Source organism: Aspergillus stella-maris, assembly GCF_047715825.1.
Source record: "Aspergillus stella-maris strain CBS 113639 unplaced genomic scaffold BDV14scaffold_76, whole genome shotgun sequence".
Lineage (NCBI taxonomy): Eukaryota > Fungi > Ascomycota > Eurotiomycetes > Eurotiales > Aspergillaceae > Aspergillus > Aspergillus stella-maris.
This window is the reverse complement of record NW_027396870.1, coordinates 114,673-130,924: the sequence shown is the minus strand read 5'-3', so window position 1 is coordinate 130,924 and position 16,252 is coordinate 114,673. Positions and strand designations below refer to the sequence as shown.

General features: G+C 52.2%; 8 protein-coding genes across 8 annotated transcripts; 2 read left to right on the top strand and 6 right to left on the bottom strand.

The window, feature by feature from the left end:
• Nucleotides 1-366: 366 nt before the first annotated feature.
• On the bottom strand, nucleotides 367-2,686 carry BDV14DRAFT_182205 (dihydrolipoyl dehydrogenase). The gene is made up of 4 exons (XM_073770190.1): nucleotides 2,383-2,686; nucleotides 2,207-2,286; nucleotides 1,653-2,135; nucleotides 367-1,603 (listed from the first exon to the last, which is right to left on the bottom strand). The coding sequence occupies exons 1-4, from the start codon at nucleotides 2,513-2,515 to the stop codon at nucleotides 764-766; spliced, it is 1,536 nt and encodes a 511-aa protein (XP_073623638.1). The 5' UTR covers nucleotides 2,516-2,686; the 3' UTR covers nucleotides 367-763.
• Nucleotides 2,687-3,308: 622 nt separating this feature from the next.
• BDV14DRAFT_211583 (uncharacterized protein) lies at nucleotides 3,309-5,053 on the bottom strand. The gene is made up of 2 exons (XM_073776117.1): nucleotides 4,957-5,053; nucleotides 3,309-4,909 (listed from the first exon to the last, which is right to left on the bottom strand). The coding sequence occupies exons 1-2, from the start codon at nucleotides 4,969-4,971 to the stop codon at nucleotides 3,488-3,490; spliced, it is 1,437 nt and encodes a 478-aa protein (XP_073623637.1). The 5' UTR covers nucleotides 4,972-5,053; the 3' UTR covers nucleotides 3,309-3,487.
• Nucleotides 5,054-5,152: 99 nt separating this feature from the next.
• On the bottom strand, nucleotides 5,153-7,231 carry BDV14DRAFT_182196 (cyclophilin-like domain-containing protein). Its single transcript, XM_073770189.1, has 5 exons — nucleotides 6,840-7,231; nucleotides 6,706-6,773; nucleotides 6,636-6,645; nucleotides 6,494-6,580; nucleotides 5,153-6,434 (listed from the first exon to the last, which is right to left on the bottom strand). Exons 1-5 carry the CDS (start codon nucleotides 6,853-6,855, stop codon nucleotides 5,494-5,496), a joined length of 1,122 nt encoding a protein of 373 aa, XP_073623636.1. The 5' UTR covers nucleotides 6,856-7,231; the 3' UTR covers nucleotides 5,153-5,493.
• Nucleotides 7,232-7,235: 4 nt separating this feature from the next.
• On the bottom strand, nucleotides 7,236-8,343 carry BDV14DRAFT_182194 (D-aminoacyl-tRNA deacylase). The gene is made up of 6 exons (XM_073770188.1): nucleotides 8,236-8,343; nucleotides 8,129-8,169; nucleotides 7,902-8,080; nucleotides 7,808-7,850; nucleotides 7,564-7,757; nucleotides 7,236-7,460 (listed from the first exon to the last, which is right to left on the bottom strand). The coding sequence occupies exons 2-6, from the start codon at nucleotides 8,133-8,135 to the stop codon at nucleotides 7,341-7,343; spliced, it is 543 nt and encodes a 180-aa protein (XP_073623635.1). The 5' UTR covers nucleotides 8,136-8,169; nucleotides 8,236-8,343; the 3' UTR covers nucleotides 7,236-7,340.
• Nucleotides 8,344-8,399: 56 nt separating this feature from the next.
• BDV14DRAFT_182192 (CNOT2/3/5 family protein) lies at nucleotides 8,400-11,261 on the top strand. The gene is made up of 3 exons (XM_073770187.1): nucleotides 8,400-8,915; nucleotides 8,971-10,523; nucleotides 10,582-11,261. Exons 1-3 carry the CDS (start codon nucleotides 8,661-8,663, stop codon nucleotides 10,640-10,642), a joined length of 1,869 nt encoding a protein of 622 aa, XP_073623634.1. The 5' UTR covers nucleotides 8,400-8,660; the 3' UTR covers nucleotides 10,643-11,261.
• A 285-nt stretch (nucleotides 11,262-11,546) lies between these two features.
• On the bottom strand, nucleotides 11,547-12,424 carry BDV14DRAFT_182189 (uncharacterized protein). Its single transcript, XM_073770186.1, has one exon. The coding sequence runs from the start codon at nucleotides 12,020-12,022 to the stop codon at nucleotides 11,714-11,716; it is 309 nt and encodes a 102-aa protein (XP_073623633.1). The 5' UTR covers nucleotides 12,023-12,424; the 3' UTR covers nucleotides 11,547-11,713.
• Nucleotides 12,425-12,668: 244 nt separating this feature from the next.
• Nucleotides 12,669-14,024, top strand: BDV14DRAFT_139606 (C2H2-type zinc finger protein). Its single transcript, XM_073766313.1, has 3 exons — nucleotides 12,669-12,970; nucleotides 13,068-13,552; nucleotides 13,609-14,024. Exons 1-3 carry the CDS (start codon nucleotides 12,950-12,952, stop codon nucleotides 13,895-13,897), a joined length of 795 nt encoding a protein of 264 aa, XP_073623632.1. The 5' UTR covers nucleotides 12,669-12,949; the 3' UTR covers nucleotides 13,898-14,024.
• Nucleotides 14,025-14,314: 290 nt separating this feature from the next.
• On the bottom strand, nucleotides 14,315-15,372 carry BDV14DRAFT_139602 (6-O-methylguanine DNA methyltransferase). The gene has a single exon (XM_073766312.1). The coding sequence runs from the start codon at nucleotides 15,045-15,047 to the stop codon at nucleotides 14,388-14,390; it is 660 nt and encodes a 219-aa protein (XP_073623631.1). The 5' UTR covers nucleotides 15,048-15,372; the 3' UTR covers nucleotides 14,315-14,387.
• Between the last annotated feature and the right edge of the window lie 880 nt (nucleotides 15,373-16,252).

Genomic DNA, 16,252 nt, shown 5'->3' with positions numbered 1-16,252 from the left:
AAGACTGCGCCTGGCCGTGGTCACGCTCCTGCGATTGCGAAAGCCAATATGACTGCGACTGCGCTTGTCCGTGCCAGGATGGCAGTGATGGGCCTTGTATGTCTGGTGGACGCGGTATAGGTGGTGGTGGTGCGTCTGCGATGGCGAGTGCTGGTGCAGGCGGGTACGCGAGGGCTTCTGCGCGTGGAAATAGTGGCTGTGGGAATGGCTGTTCTGACTATGGTTATTTGCGTGGCCGTGGATGTTCGAGTTCGCCGCGGTACGGACGCACGCACGCGCATGGCAGTGGAAGTAGGTGCCGTGGGGAGTGTGATGCGTCTGGAAATGGAGGGGATATTCATGCTTATCTTACTGTTAACAATGGCGGTGGAGGTGGATGTAGAGATTCTTGCTGCTCTGGACATGGGCATGGACATGGGCGGTATGCGTATGGGCCGCCGATGCCTGTTATGGTTGATGTTGGCAGGGGTGGGGATTGTTTTGAGATAAGCTGAGCTGATTAGTGTTGGTTTGGTTCTTGTTTGCTGGGTATTTAGTTTCGTTAATGGTAGTGCGTCGCTTTTTGGATGGAGTAGGTTTGGTCAGAATGAAAGAGAAGGAATCAAGTCTATCATTTCAAGCCTTTTTGATTTCATGACTTAATAAAGGTAACCAACATAGGAAATATAATGATGTCAATGCTACACGGATATTGCTAGCTTGGCTAGACTAGTAGAGGGGTACAAAATTGTCGGGATTATGGTCGAGAGGGAGAAGGAACTTCTTAGAAGTGGATAGCCTTGGAGTAGGTGGCCATGGCAGCCTCCTTGAAGGCTTCGGCGAGGGTAGGGTGGGCGTGGCACGTCCGGGCGATGTCCTCGCAGGAAGCACCGTACTCAACGGCAAGGGTGGCCTCAGCAACCATCTCACCGGCGTTGGGGCCGATGATGTGCACACCGAGGATGCGGTCGGTCTCAGCGTCGGCGATGAACTTGACCTGACCCTCAGTCTCGAGGTTGGTCTTGGCACGGGAGTTGGCGCTGAAGGGGAAGGTTCCGACGCGGTACTTGACACCGGCCTCCTTGACCTCCTGCTCGTTCTGGCCAACCCAGGCGACTTCGGGGTGGGTGTACATGACGCTGGGGATGGCGCCGTAGTTGACGTGGCCGAAACCCTTCTTGATGTACTCGATGGCGGCGACAGCCTCCTCCTCGGCCTTGTGGGCAAGCATGGGGCCGAATGTGCAGTCTCCGATGACACGGATGTGGTTGACCTTGGTGCGGTACTCCTGGTCGATCACGAGGCGGCCGCGGTCGTCCTTCTCAATACCGGCGTTCTCGAGGCCGAGACCCTCGGTGTAGGGGCGACGGCCGATGGCGACGAGGACAACATCAGCGTCCAGAGTCTCCTCCTTACCACCCTTGGCAGACTCGATGTTGAGGGCAACGGTGGCACCGCTGTCATCACCCTTGGTGACCTTGAAGCCGGTCTTGAACTTGATGCCCTGCTTGCCCAGGATCTTCTGAGCCTGCTTGGCAATGTCGGCGTCCATACCGGGACCACCAATCTGGTTCAGGAACTCGACAACGGTAACCTCAGCTCCGAGACGGGACCAGACGGAGGCCTAGAACAAGTTAGCGCTAGCAACAATATAGGTGTTTCGAGAACTATACCATCTCGAGACCAATGATACCACCACCGATAACAACCATCTTCTTGGGGACCTCCTTCAGAGAAAGAGCACCAGTGCTGGTGATGATCCTCTTCTCGTCGATGTTCAGGCCGGGGAAAGGAGTAGCCTCACTACCAGTAGCGATGATAATGTTCTTTCCCTTGAGGGTCTGCTCGCCACCGTCGAGCAGGTTGACCTTGACGGTGTTCTCGTCAACGAGCGCACCGGTACCCTTAACATAGTCGACGCCGTTCTTCTTGAACAGGAACTCGATACCCTTGGTCAATCCATCGACGGAGGTGTCCTTGGCGGCCATCATCTGCTCGAGGTTGAGCTTGACGTCACCAACCTCGATACCGCGCTTTTTCGTGTCATGGAGAATCTGGTGGTAGAGGTGGGAGTTGTTCAGGAGCGATTTTGAGGGGATACAGCCGACGTTGAGACATGTACCTCCGAGACGGCCACGCTTCTCGATACACGCGGTCTGTGTCGGAAGAGATTAATCAGCGATGTTCCAACAGGGACCCCTTAAACAACATAACAAAGATATCGCACCTTCAGACCCTCCTGACCGGCCTTGATGGCAGCAACGTATCCAGCGACACCACCACCGATGATAACAACATCATGTTCACCTATACCGAGCGCATCCCGTCGTTAGCTGGTGGTCCTTCGGAAGCTCGGGCTCCCTCCCCAACAATCATCGCCGGGGTCAAAAGGCGCAAACATACCGGATTCTGAGGCGTAGCCGCGAGTAGAGCGTAGGATAGGGAAGTAGGGAGCGGGAACAATGTGCGAGGGAACGGGGCGAGCAGAGCGGACAGCAGCCCGCGGTGTCGTCCGCGGCAAAAGACTCCGGAACATGGCGAGTCGGGTGATAGGGGTGAGGGATGAGATTAAAGGTGATTATACAGAGACCAAACAAACGATCCTCCAGACAAACAAACTAGGAGGAACGAGGAAGCGAATGGCAGGGGGGAGAGATAGATCGTGGATCGCGGAAAAAGGATGTTGAAGCTTTGAAAAGCGCTGAGGTTCAAAACTGCCAGCAGAAGCTGACGGTTCGGTATCGATACCGTAAATCCCGCGTATGTAATAATCCGCAGCCACTCAGCGTCGGGTCAATTCGGCTCACTGGACTTTCTCGCTGCGCGATATACTCTTCTCCTGCTACAGTCTGCATTCGCATAGACCATGCTCGCATCGAGCCAAGGCGATCGCATCATACTAATCACTTACATCTTGTTTGCTATCTGACATTCCGGAACGCTGTTGTCCGTAATGCCTCGCCCTCAACGCAGCGATACCCGGCCAAGCGGAACTCCCCGTTGAGTGGATAAGAATAAACCCAATCAGGATATCTCTCCAGCTTCAGTCCACTGTCCATCTATATCTTCGCCAGTTCAGTGAGATTGTTCCGATTGTTGGGATTCAGATTAATAAACTACATCCTGCACCAATAGCAGTGCTTCACCAGTTAAGTATGCAGGCTCTCCGCACCCGTGAGTATCCGCGGGTAACGCAAAACGGCATTGCATAGGTCATGGCTACCATCGGCGCCTTGGACTTGGTCGCTTCCGGGGGGTATACTTGCCGACCCCATAGTAGTCTATGTCCCTCGTTGAGCATGCTTGGACTTAGACTTGAAACGTGATATGGCTTCTTCGCACATCCCGCAGACTGTATCGACGATGCGCTATCCTAGTCGTGATATATATCTTACCATAGCATTCACTTTCAGATTGATATCAGCAACAACCACAGTAAACGTGGGGAAGCAGTGACACGGATATCAAAATAGTAACAGGAATGTTAAAATATGCAGATGATGAGTATCTATACGCTAGAACTCGATATGACTTCCCACTCCATCCCAACGAGCCATCTCCCGCCCTCGTTCTGTAAGGTCTGCTCGTGCTCAGAGACAGCTGCCTCAAGAGCCGCATATCCAAGACTCCCTAGCCCAACTTCCCAGACAAGCCCACTCAAGATCCCTACCACATCGTCCATCCTAAACTCAGGGACACGAGACGAGGGTCGTAGTTCACCAGGGCGCAAACGGGGCGCCCCCATGAGAAGGACATTCCTCGTAGCATTATCGTTATCATCATTCCTTTGAGCATCGGTCAATGAGGCCATCATTTCATTGCCACATTCAGGCCCAATGACTTGACCCTGTATAAAGGCAAGCGGACCGCAACTACCCAACGCAGACTGCCGCACATTCTGTATGCGGAGGACGAACGCGTACATAGATAGGTCAGCGCTTCCGCCTGGATGTGTATGACTTCCAAGGCCAGGATTTACACCAGGCATAGTCCTAGCATGCACCTGCTGCTCGCGCTGAGATCCCATCTCCAGAATCCAAGTGCGGACCTCTGAAGCCATCCCGCCAGGCAAATAGGTTGGCGCAGATGAGCGTTGTCGCCCACGTCGACGGAGCGCATGAGAAGAAGGCGAGAATGGCGTAGGGATAGTTGGATCATCTGCCTGGTCTGGAGACGGCGAGCGAGGCAAGACGAATGTAGGTTTGGGAGGAGGATTGGGCGTTGAAGATGGTGGTAGGAATCGGGGGTAGTTGCGGGTAGAGGATTTACTGAGGCCTGTTACTGGGGTTGCTGGGATTGGGCTCGGAGGTTGTGGGCGAGGCGTTGTTGCTGCCATGTTATTATGTTTCTGGTTCTGCTTCTCGGGCGTTGAGCGATAGGGTAGAGATGGCGAGGGTGGATTAGGGTTTGGGGAAAATGGTGATGGGTCTGGAGAGGATGTCTCGATAAAGTCGTGTGCCTTTTGCCTTTGCCTTGGAAGACCAGGAGTTGCGGCCACTGTTGCTGGACCGGGACCAAACGGAGCAGAAGCAGAGACACGCCGCCTCTTCGAACGATGCTGTGTCGCTGGACCGAAAAGGTCTTCGATTTCCGCATCCATCTCAGCCACCTCGGGCGGCGAACTGCTCGGAATCTCATTATCGACTCCATTACCAGATCCAGACTGCTGGTCATAATAGAAGTCCTGCTCAAGATCCACATCGCTTTCAGAGTCTTCAATCACTTCTTTGCGACGCGAGCGGGATGCCGAATCACGCGCTGGCGTTGGAGCCGGGGGTGCATTTGGAAACGGATCCGCAACATCCTCTTCTAAAGGGATTAAATCATCCCTTGGAGTTCTTACCGCTCGCCGAGGCTGTGAAAGCAGAAAGCGTGGGGTTGAAGCGAACTGAGAACGCGCATTTTGGCGGGGAGTCGCGCGTATTCGGGCCTGTATAGACCGGTTAATTGGGCTTTATCTTAGTGGGCCAGACTTACTTTTGATGGGGGCATTAGTACTAAGTATAATATATTGAACTATTAGTTATCACATTATTGAAAGGACGCGTGGTATAGATTATTTGATAAACGAGAAAGATCGATGAGATGAAGTGCGGCCATGGACCAGATTTAGTGGAGATGATGCTATATTGCCTATCGGAGTTAGTCTAACTTAATTATCGGAAATAGGTGCCTCAGGTTTCGGCGATTTTTCTACATTGTGAAGGAATCAAGAACACTTGAGATTGTTTGAGTTGTTTCTGCTTTCATGAGCTGAGAGACAGCTTCTGTTAGCTGAGATTCTCAATTACACACAGTTATCTAACTGAGAGAACTACAAGCCACATATGAAAACAACGCAGTGCGCCTGCTTCTCCATGCTATCAAGCTAGTTTGCATGCCGCAGATCAGAAAAAAAAAGAAAATGGCAGAGCAATTTTGAGCCCAGAGTGCTTTCACTTTCTATGCAAATAGCCGTATTCGAGGTAGTGAAATTTGGAAAAGATTCATGATTCGTTACCGGGACATCATTGTCTATGAGAAGAATCTCCGAGCAGTAGCCTTCTCTTGAGCCTCACGGGCCTTGACAGTCTTCTTGACCCTTGCGACCTCGGCAGTAATAGCAGCGTCGCTGGGAGATAGCTTAGAAGCTTCCTCGAGGTCCTTCAGAGCATCGTCCTCCTCCTTGAGTCCACTGTGGGCCACGGCGCGGCGGTAGTAGACCTTGGCCTTGTCGGCATCCTTCGCCTTAGCAGCGTCCGCCGTGTCCAGAGCGTATCCAGCCCAGGTCTTGCCGTTCTTGAACTGGCCGAGCTTGTTCGCCAGGAGCGATGAATTCGAGTGAAGTGTGAAGCGCAGAGACTTCATCTGGAGCTCCAGGTCCTTCGGGTCGTTCTCCTCCGGTTCTGGGAACTCATTCAGATAGCGCAGACCCTTCTGGTACTTCTCCAGACCAAGGGCAGCGTCACCGCTCTTAAAAGCTGTGTTTCCGAAGGCCTTCAGCTCAGAAGCGATCTTGAAGCAGACGGGAGCGCTCAGCTCCTCGCCCTGGTGGTCATCGGGGAAGTCCTCGTAGGGGTCGCCGGTAGCATCGGGGGCCTTCTTGTCCGCATTGTCATAGTCATCGCCGGAGAGTTCACCACAATCCACGATGGTCACGTCTTGGGTGGGCTTGTCGGCCTGAGTTGACATGTTCTCAACCTTCCTGACCACGCTCTTGCCGTTGAGCACTTCACCGAAAACCACGTGCTTGCCGTCCAGGTGAGGGGTGGGGACGGTCGTAACGAAGAATTGACTGCCGTTTGTACCGGGGCCGGAGTTGGCCATGGAGAGGAGGAAGGGACGGTCATGCTTGAGCTCGAAATTCTCGTCGGGGAACTTTTCGCCGTAGATAGACTCGCCGCCAGTACCGTTGAACGCAGTGAAGTCACCACCCTGAATCATAAACTGCTTAATGACGCGGTGGAAAATGGAGCCTAGCAAGAGACTTCTGTTAGCCCCTCAATCGCAAAACCTGACAAGAAGCCTGCCGTACCCTTGAAGTGCAGTGGCTTGCCCTGCTTTCCAACTCCCTTCTCGCCAGTGCAGAGAGCTCGGAAATTGTCTGCTGTCTTGGGTACGACTATAAGAAATTGTTAGACGAGGCGCGAAAGGTCACTGCAGGCAGTGGATAGTACCATCGTTGAACTAGAGGGCGGGGTAGTTAGCAAGAGCTGCAGTGTTAGACAAATGTTGTACAAAACCCACCAGTTCGAAAGCAATGCGACCGGCCTTCTGGTTACCGATCTGGATTTCGAAAAAGACGCGAGCACGACCTGAATTGAGGCATTGTGAGTAGGCTGTTTGCTGAAGCGCAAAGCGGGGAAGCGCCGAAGACCTACGCTGCGATTCGGCCATGATGAAAAGGTGTGGAAACTGTAGGGACTGGAGATGGATAGGAAAGATCGAGAGGGCGAATGATAGACTCGGGGATGAGAGAGAGGAGTCGGAGGCTAAAGGTATAAGAGGGGGAAAAGACAGGTGCCAAAGTGGGCTGGAGATGGCCAGCTACGAGAAGCTTCCATCTCTCTGCGCCACGACCATGCCGACTGCACTGCATATTCACTGCACATTCCACATCGAGGGGTAAGCTGCTGAATATGAGGGGTAAACTGCTAATTTCACTATCATTCGTCGTGATACGGATTAGTGACAATTTAATCAAGCTCAAATCGATCGTTAAGATACGGTCGATCATTGGTGGTGTTGCGTTTGTTACTAGGTACTAAGTAGCGCTCCCGCTAATAACTTTTGTATAAATTAAGATTCTATATAATATGATGTCTATGTGTATAGTATAAGGGTATCATTTGACCTGAACAAATCCAACTCCGCGCCTTGCTTTACTGTAGAAGTTCCGCTGGCAGCTTGAATTCCACGCTCGCTTTTTTGTTCACGTCCGAGTCTTTGTCGTCGGCGCTCTTTTCTCTCTTCGGTAATTGCGTATCGACCTCGATTGTGACCTAGAAAGATAACACAGTCAGCCCTGCCCTTGTCTGTAACGAGAAATCCACCGGAGACGCGAGAGCTAACCGCCGCATCTTCACTGCGGTAGTCGACACCCACCGGCCCATCGTTGATCAGTTCGACATCCATCATCGCCTGAAAAACGCCATTCTTCACTCGTTCGGGTTTATAGTTTTCGCCGAGACGTCGATAGAAATAGTCGTATAGTTTGCGTGCGGTCTCGGCATTGGCGGCTTCGTGGAAGTCGGGTTGTTTGCCTTTCTTCAATTGACCGAACAGTGTAAATTGGGACACTGCAAACGTTAGTTTTCGCCGTAAAAACAGACAGAGGGAGTGGGCATACCGCAAAGCACCTCGCCGTCAATGTCCGTAATGTTTCTCTTCCACTGTTACACCTCATTAGCCTGGTCCAGACTTGGATGACCCGGGATACTCGCTTGTTTGTCGGTTTCGGCCGGGAATAGCTTCGCTTTCAATATCCGGTTTATCATTGTATCTATGTCCTTTTCCGTATCATCCCGCCCAACTCCCGCGAGCACAAGGAGCCCTCGTCCAATCTTGGATATAAGTTGGCCATCGACAGTGACGGAGGCGGATTTGACTCGTTGAATAACGGCTACTGAAATGTTAAGAGAGCTATGATAGATCGCGTGTTGTCACTGACCTTTCATGGTGTCGTTGTACGTATAGTGCGGTTGTGCGTTGCTGTAGATATGTAAGTTAGCCGCAATCGTGGGGAAATCGGGCGAACGCTTGTAGAGAGCCACCAACCCTGAATATGCGATATCCGTCAAGTGACAGCTCAGGTAGAACACCGTACTCAAGACAAAGTCAAACAGAGCTCCAAACAAGAAGAAATGCACGCAAACGCAGTCAATGGCAGTAGAGTTACTTCCCCGCGCGCCGGAGGAAGAAAGAGGCTGAGAGGCAGTATCAGCTATGACCGCCTTCCTGTCTGAGCGCATCCCCAGCTTCGTGGCCAACGGAAAGAGTAATAGAACTCTCACGTCGCTGTGGAGTCTTTTTATCACACTCATTGTACCACATCTGCTTAGAAAAGTTGCTGAGCAACCCACCTTTTCTTCTCTACGTGATCCTTTCCCCTTCACCCCACCCCTCATCATCGTCTCTGCCGGCAACAGCAGCGGAATTTCAATTCTTGGCGCTCCGGTTCGCATGAACAGCAGACAGCAGCGATGACGTCCCGAAAGACGCAGCAGGAAATCGACAAGACCTTCAAAAAGGTCGCGGAAGGTATCCAGACATTTGAAGGCATTTACGAGAAGATCCGCATCGCGACGAATCCCACACAACGTGACAAGCTTGAGGAGAACCTAAAACGAGAGATCAAGAAGCTTCAGCGGTATCGTGACCAGATCAAATCATGGGCTTCCGGCAATGAGGTCAAGGACAAGGGACCGCTGCTCGAGCAGCGAAGAGCTATTGAGACGGTGAGGATGCTTGGAACTTGAGGAATGGGGTTGGACAATACTGATTGATGTACAGTGCATGGAGCAATTCAAGGCCGTCGAGAAGGAGATGAAGACGAAAGCATATTCCAAAGAAGGTCTTTCTGCCGCATCGCGACTCGATCCGAAAGATAAAGAAAAGGTTGAGACTTGCGACTTCCTTGCCAGCATGGTCGACGAGTTGCAGCAAAGGATTGAATCGTTCGAGGCAGAAGAGGAGTCACTTCAGATGTCGATGAAGAAAGGAAAGAAGGATGTCGCCAAGACGAATCGTTTGGGCGAGCTATCACACTTCCTCGAGCGGCATAAGTGGCATGTAAGCAGATTGGAGTTGTTGTTACGGTCACTTCAGAATGGCAACATTGAGGTGGGCCCCGTGCTGGATCTCAAAGAGAGCATCAAGTACTACGTGGAGTCCGGAGCCGACATCGACTACTCTGGGGAGGATGAGACGCTGTACGACGATCTGAGCATGGGCGACGATGCCGAAGCAACATTCGGATTAGGCGGTGACAACGACCGGGTGTCCTCGCAAGACACTCAATCGATGCAGGAGGAAGAGGTTGAACCCAAGCCCAAACCCAAACCTGATACCACCGCCAATGTCAGTGCTACAAGTCATCGTAGGCCTTCTGCACAGATGAAGTCACCGCTTCCAGTCCTGGCAACACTGCATCCGTCAAGTTCTAGCAGCTCAACGTCTGGCATGAAGCCTGCACCCCCACCAACGCGATTGCCCGGTGAGACCCTCAAATATGCTTCGGCAGCTGCAGCTGCAGCTGCGAGCGATAAGAATGGTGTTGGCATCGCCCCTCTGCCGCCGCCCCCAGGAGCTAGCCCCGCCTTCCCTCCTGCAGTGCCTGCCTCCAAAGCTTCCTCTACCGCCTCACCTGTTGTCACACTAGCACAGCCCGTGTCGAAAGCCACGCCAACGGCAGCGATAGTTGCGGAGGAGGGTCGGTCGCGAACGCCTGGGATGAGCCCAAGGGTCTCTGCTGCCGTCAGCGCGTCGAACACAGTGCCTCCCACACCGGCCATGGACAAGGCAGAAACGGCCGCCACGAAGACGCAAGTTGCCGCAAATGGTGAGGCTGGTAAAGAGGACCAGCGCGAGGATGGTGAAGAGTCTATCTACCACCTCCCTCCTGGTCTGCAAGACTTGATTCACTCTTTTGAGGTGACCAAAAATCGCGCATCGGCCAATTCCTCAAGCCAGCCACCATCAGTGCAGCGCCTGTTAGCCGCGTCTGCTGCCAATTGCCCCGAGCCTGGGGATTCAGAGAAGCCTCGTCACTACAAGCCCCAAAACCCGTACAACACACCTCTTTACTACCCCCAGGAGCCTCTCGCTATCTTGGACGACCCTCGACTATACGAAACGGGGCGTATCGATACAGATACCCTGTTTTATCTGTTCTATTACAGACAAGGTAGCTATCAGCAGTTCCTGTCAGCCAAGGCGCTCAAGAACCAGAGCTGGCGATTCCACAAGCAATACCAGACCTGGTTCCAACGACACGAGGAACCCAAGACGATCACCGAGGAATTCGAACAGGGCACGTATCGCTTCTTCGACTACGAAAGCACCTGGTAGGTTCTCTGATTCGCTGCCTAACATTGCAATGCAGAATCCACTAACAGGCTGCAGGATGAATCGGCGCAAGGCGGACTTCAAGTTCGTGTACAAGTTCCTGGAAGACGAACTCTAAACTAAGCCTACCTACTTTCCTTGTTCCCGGATGGTTTCTTAGCCTGATGGTTGTTTAGATCCCACTAGAGCTGAGCGGAGTCTTTTCTTTCTTGCATGGTATGGCAGGAGAAGGGTCTCCTACGATCGCGGGTCAGGGTATGCAGTGAGACGGAGTTTTGCTTTTCCTTTCCTTTTCCTTATCCTTTTCTTTCTTCCAGTAATGTATGTATCTCATGGATGGGACCAGGAACAGGTGTTATGAATGGGTTCTGCAGGACAGGAGTTCAAGTTCAACGCTGTTCTTACCTTTACTTACAGTACAGTGGCGGCTGGTGCCATGGACATGCAGCCAAGCCATGTTGCTTGGTTATCCAATTGAATGGAGACATACCTTGATCGTCTGAGAATATCGAATCATAGTAGTACAACCATGAACACAAACACAGACCTTCAATCATGGACGGTGGAGGCTTTGATGGGGCTGTGAAGGACCTCGGGAAGCGGGTGGGCGACTAGTCCGCATTCGGATCGACAAAAGAACCCCCGACCGACCCCGGCCGGCACTCGATCAACCAGACATGAATCGGAGAATAAGTGAAACCGATAAAGAGATAAAGAGATGGATAAAGAGATACAAGAATAACAACCTAGCATCGTACAAGATCAAGATAAAAATAGTAGAAAGAGAAAGAGGGAATCGACGCATCTGTCTACCTGGAACACTGGTGAAGCTGTATACTGTAGTAGCAGGGAGTAGATCGACCATTCCATTGTTGCCTCACTAACAAGAAACTAGGGTATGTACTTTGATCTTGAAAGAAGGTGAGGGATTTTCTCTAGAAGATTACCAGCAAAAGCACTGATCGACCGCAATGATCTGATTGAAGTGTAGACACTGCCTGAGACTAAATAAGGAATCTGCGCCGAGTCCAGTCTGCCTTGTCAGCCTAAGACCGCTTGCCAGGGACCACTAACCACCCTGCGATATTCGCCCGTTGATTGATTATTATTTCGTCACTTATGGACTACCAGTTCTACCTATGACGAAGTACATGTCCACAAGGCTGTCGCTTGACCTGCTGGTCTGTTATCAGTCGTTGTTCGATACTCTAGTGAGTCTTGGGGGATCCTCGCGCCCCGCCGGGGACCGGGAATCGTGCCGATGCAGGTGTCCATACACTCTTATTACTTGTATGAAGGCATTATTCTCCGTTGAGACTTGAATATGCACTATGCAGAGACCTGACAAAAGTCCTGACTCGTACGGCGTACTTTGTCCATACTCCATGCTCCATCGGGGCCCTCCGAATCCATCCTCGACTGTCTTTAGCAAATGATGATCCCGCACGTTCACCCTGCGCCCTTGCGACGGGTCACTTGTATGCCTGGCACCGGCCATGATTGGCGTTTGGAACGAGCCGCAATCGTCTTTCTTGACTGGATCTTCTGAGTTCTGACTCTGCTTGACTCTTAACCTTGACTTGGGCGATCTGCACAGCCTTTCGTATAGTGATTCTGCCCGGGTGATGGTGCAGGGCAAGTTTACTCGGGCAGAGGAGGCTTTGAGAGTCAGGTTGAGTTGACTCTAGGCTGGCTGGGAAGTTTGGATCACAGCAGACTGCCTTGATCGTGTGGGGGATCGCTATGACGACGTCAACTCCTGGAGACGCTGGAGTAGAGGGTCGACTAGTCTCTTGAACAGACAACTGGCCCAGTTGAAACGAGCAGAGATGATTGTCTTCCTTGTTATCGGCCCGTGTGGGATCACTGGACACAGAGTGATTGGCGCAGACAAAGAGCCAGACAAGCACGCTAGAACGACACTAGAAGCGCTAGAAGGCCAGTGGAACCTTCCGTCCTTTTTCTAGTGTCAGCGCTAGCAGGGATACTCTGCCTTCATCCACCAATCACGGTACAGACATGCAGTGGCTGTGTGGCAGTTGGTGCAGTGTGGCCATCATTTCCTGAGCCGGCCACCACCTGATATTATTACCATTATTATTATTCTTTTATTCCTTTATTATTCTGGAATGGATCATGGATGGAGTGACGGATGTGTTCGTATCGCCAACCTGACGGCCACGCTAGTCGCCTGGCTCTACTCTCCTTCCAGTCAGTCTAATGCATGTGCGAACTCGATTCGATTCTCTTATAAAAGCCTCTCCCTGCACCCGGTCACCTGCCTCACTTACTCTTACCACTACACTCCATCTTCATCCATGACCCCCATGATTCCATGATTCCCCAGATTTCACCCTTTGTAGCCTCGACCTCGACATCTACTCCGCCCTGAAAGTCAGATACCTTACCACCTACATTCCTCACCATGTCCTTTCAGCCTACAATGGTACTTGCCCTCTTTCCCCGTCTCTTACTTCACTGCCCTCCCCTTCACCTACTTAAGCACCACCAAACTCCAAGAACTTCATTGCTGACCATCCCAGACCCAACCCATTGCCTGCCCACCAATGGAGCACTCACCATCCTCCTTCTCCTCTTACTCCTACTCCTCCAACTCGTCCTACTCCGGTCTAAGCGACGACTCAACAATGAGCTTCCTAGACATGAACATGTACCTGGGCAACACATACCCAAGCTCTACATCAACAGCCCCCAGCAGCGTCTCCGACTTCCCCCTCCACGGCCCAACATCCGGCTGCGGCTCTGCCTCACCACTACCATTCGAGGCATCCTCAATGTCCCCCAGCGACATCTACTACGACTTTAACCCGCGCTTTGTCAATGCGCCTGAGGCTTTACCTCTTGCGCCTCCGCAGATCATGGACGTCTACGGCCCAACTTCTTATCCAACTCTTACATCCGCCTCGTCAATGGCGCATTCATCCTGGTCGCCAACGTCCATGCCAGAGCCATCCATCTTCCCACCCCTAGACGGGATCGATCTCGGTCTCTCCCCTGAACCAGCCAAGTACGTCCCGTCCACCAACCCACCTCTTGCTCTTTGACTAACAACTTATACTCCAGACAACCAAACAAACCATACACCTGCCCCGACTGCACAAAATCCTTCACGCGCCCGGCAGACCTAAAGCGCCACCAGTCAACAGTGCACTATCCCGTCTTCCAGAACTGTCCTGTCCCCGACTGCTCGCGGAAAGACAGCAACGGGTTCCCGCGCCGGGACCATCTAGTCGAGCACCTGCGGTCTTACCACCACATGGATGTTCCGAAGAGAAGGGCGATTTGTCGTGCTGCGGGTGCGGCGGCGGGGGGTGGTGGGAAGAGGGTTAAGGTTTCGGCTTCTTCTTACTAAGTCCTTCCTGGAGTGTTGACGTTTGAATTTTGACTTGAGAGGATGGGAATGTTTGAGTATTTCCTTATTACTTCTTTTATTCCTTTGTCTTCGGTCTCGATGAGATACGAGTTGTTTGATACCACTTATCTTTTTTCTTCTATTCCTTTCTTCTTCTCTCTTCTTTCCTCTTCTAACGGTTCGTGGTTACGACTAATGCGACTGGACGGAACTGGATGGATGGTCTTTTCTCTTTTTGCTTTTTCTGTGATGTATGGAAGACGGACGGCGTTACGAGACGATGATCGCGAGACTCAGCTTATTTTTTTTTTGCCTTTTTCCCTTCCTCTGTTCGTTTATGAGTGACTGTCTGTCTTGTTTATGTTGTTATGTGCTATACACTATAGACGGCCGGCGTTGGAGATACCAGCATCTACATTCACATTACCATTTGTGACAATTGATCAACTATACCATGAAGATCCCTTCGCATCATCCCACGTAAAAGAAACTATAGAGTAAACTCAACAAACACTCGTCCCAATGCCCTCCCCCTCTCATCAAAGCGCACCCCCTCCTCTTCAAGTATGCGTCTCTTCTTACCTAAATTCCCCTGCGGGCCTTTCCCATTAAGTTTTTCCGGTCTACTCCCCATATACCCACCCAGCCCCCGGTCTGCAGAAAGAACACGGTGACAAGGAACCCCCGGCGCAAAAGGATTACACCTCATTGCGGTCCCGACGGCCCTGGCGCTAGAACCAAGGTGCTTCGCGAGTGCCGCGTAGGTGGTCCACTGTCCTGCAGGGACAGAGAGGAGCAGCAGGTAAGTCTTTTTGCGGAGAGGGGTGAGAGTAGGGTGGGAATTGATTTTCTTTGTGAGTTTCAGTTTGAGTTCGTGTTCGCTTTGAGAGTGTTCTTTTTTGGATTTCATTGTATTCTCTGCTTGTGGTGCGGGTGGAGCTTGCGACTCTTCTTCCGGAGTCGGTTGCGACTGCGACTGCATCTGCAACTCCGACGTTGTATCGGCAGGATTTGTGGCGTCATGATCTGGTTCCTTGTGGAGTTGTTGTGGGGAGGGAAGGTCCGAGTCGGGATGATCATCAGATTCAAAGGGATTGAGCGGGTGGGGGCCAAATCCAGCATGTCCAGGTTCAGGCCCAGGAACTGGCATTTTACCCTGTCTGTCTGTCGCAGATGCTGCTGCTGTCGTCAACGTGCAGCTTGCAGACTGCAGGCAGATTCCTGGCGACTTCCAGTCAATTTGCGACGGACTGGCGAGGAGGAGGCAGGATTCAGAATAGGGCAGGCTTGGCCCTGTTCGATTCGCTGCCGACGAGGACCGTGGGCTGGTGGTGGGGCTGTGGAAGACAAAGGCAGTGTTCTAGCGCTGCGGGCGGCCTTCTAGTCTGTTTCTGCTTTGGGGGGTCTGACCGTCTGACTGCAGGTGCTGACTTGCCAGTGAGGTGGTTTCTTTGTTGTTGGGTGGCGTGGTCTCTGCAGTGATGACTGGTGATGTGGTGACTAGTGCCAGACAAGGATCGTGGAAGGGTGGATAGAAGGATGGAAGGAAGAAGTCAGTTTCAGGTTGAGCAGAGAAGAATGCATGAGAGATAAAGAGGGACGAGGCTGGGGGATGAGCGATGGAAGATGAGCGATGATTTTCATGTTAGCGCGCTCAGGTTGTTGTTCTGGAATTGGCCAATCGCAGTGGTTTGTTTGTTGAGCGATTTCTGGCGCAGATCTGCCCGGCCTGGTTGAGCCTGGACTTGGGACTTTGGAGCCTGGTGCCTTGTTGCCTGTGTCACTGCTCGGTCTCCGGAGTCACGGGCCGAGTGCCTTTCTAGGTGTTATACTGCGCTGGACACTGTACTTATTGTAGACATCAACTTTCGTCATTTTTGTAGGTATAGAGGCTATAGAAAATATACTCGATGGATACAGTGTATGGTGGTAGTACGTGTCTGGAAAGAGAAGGTATGGGGCTTGGGATGCGCGCGTCGCTCCTTCCTGCAGTATCTCTTGTGCTCCTTTCTGGTCTTCGTAGTACCACTCCCAGCCTGAAGCTTGAACTCGGTAAGATTTGACGAGCACCTCGTGCAGTCTACCTACGTCAGCGACTACTAGTCTCAGTCTACTGCATACGAACCCCTGAATCATGACTCGGCCACGACCAAGTACTCCGTACATCGTCCCTACCCTCCCAACAACATTGCCAACGGAGGTACCGAAACCGACGAGTCCAGACTCGACCCCATGCTGCAAAGCGCGACGCAACAACGGGACGTAGCGCAGATCGTCGCGAAGCGCTGTTTCTTAGGCGTGGGGGCAGACACTACGGATACGTCTCCATCCCGGTTACCGAAAGCGCTTGGACTC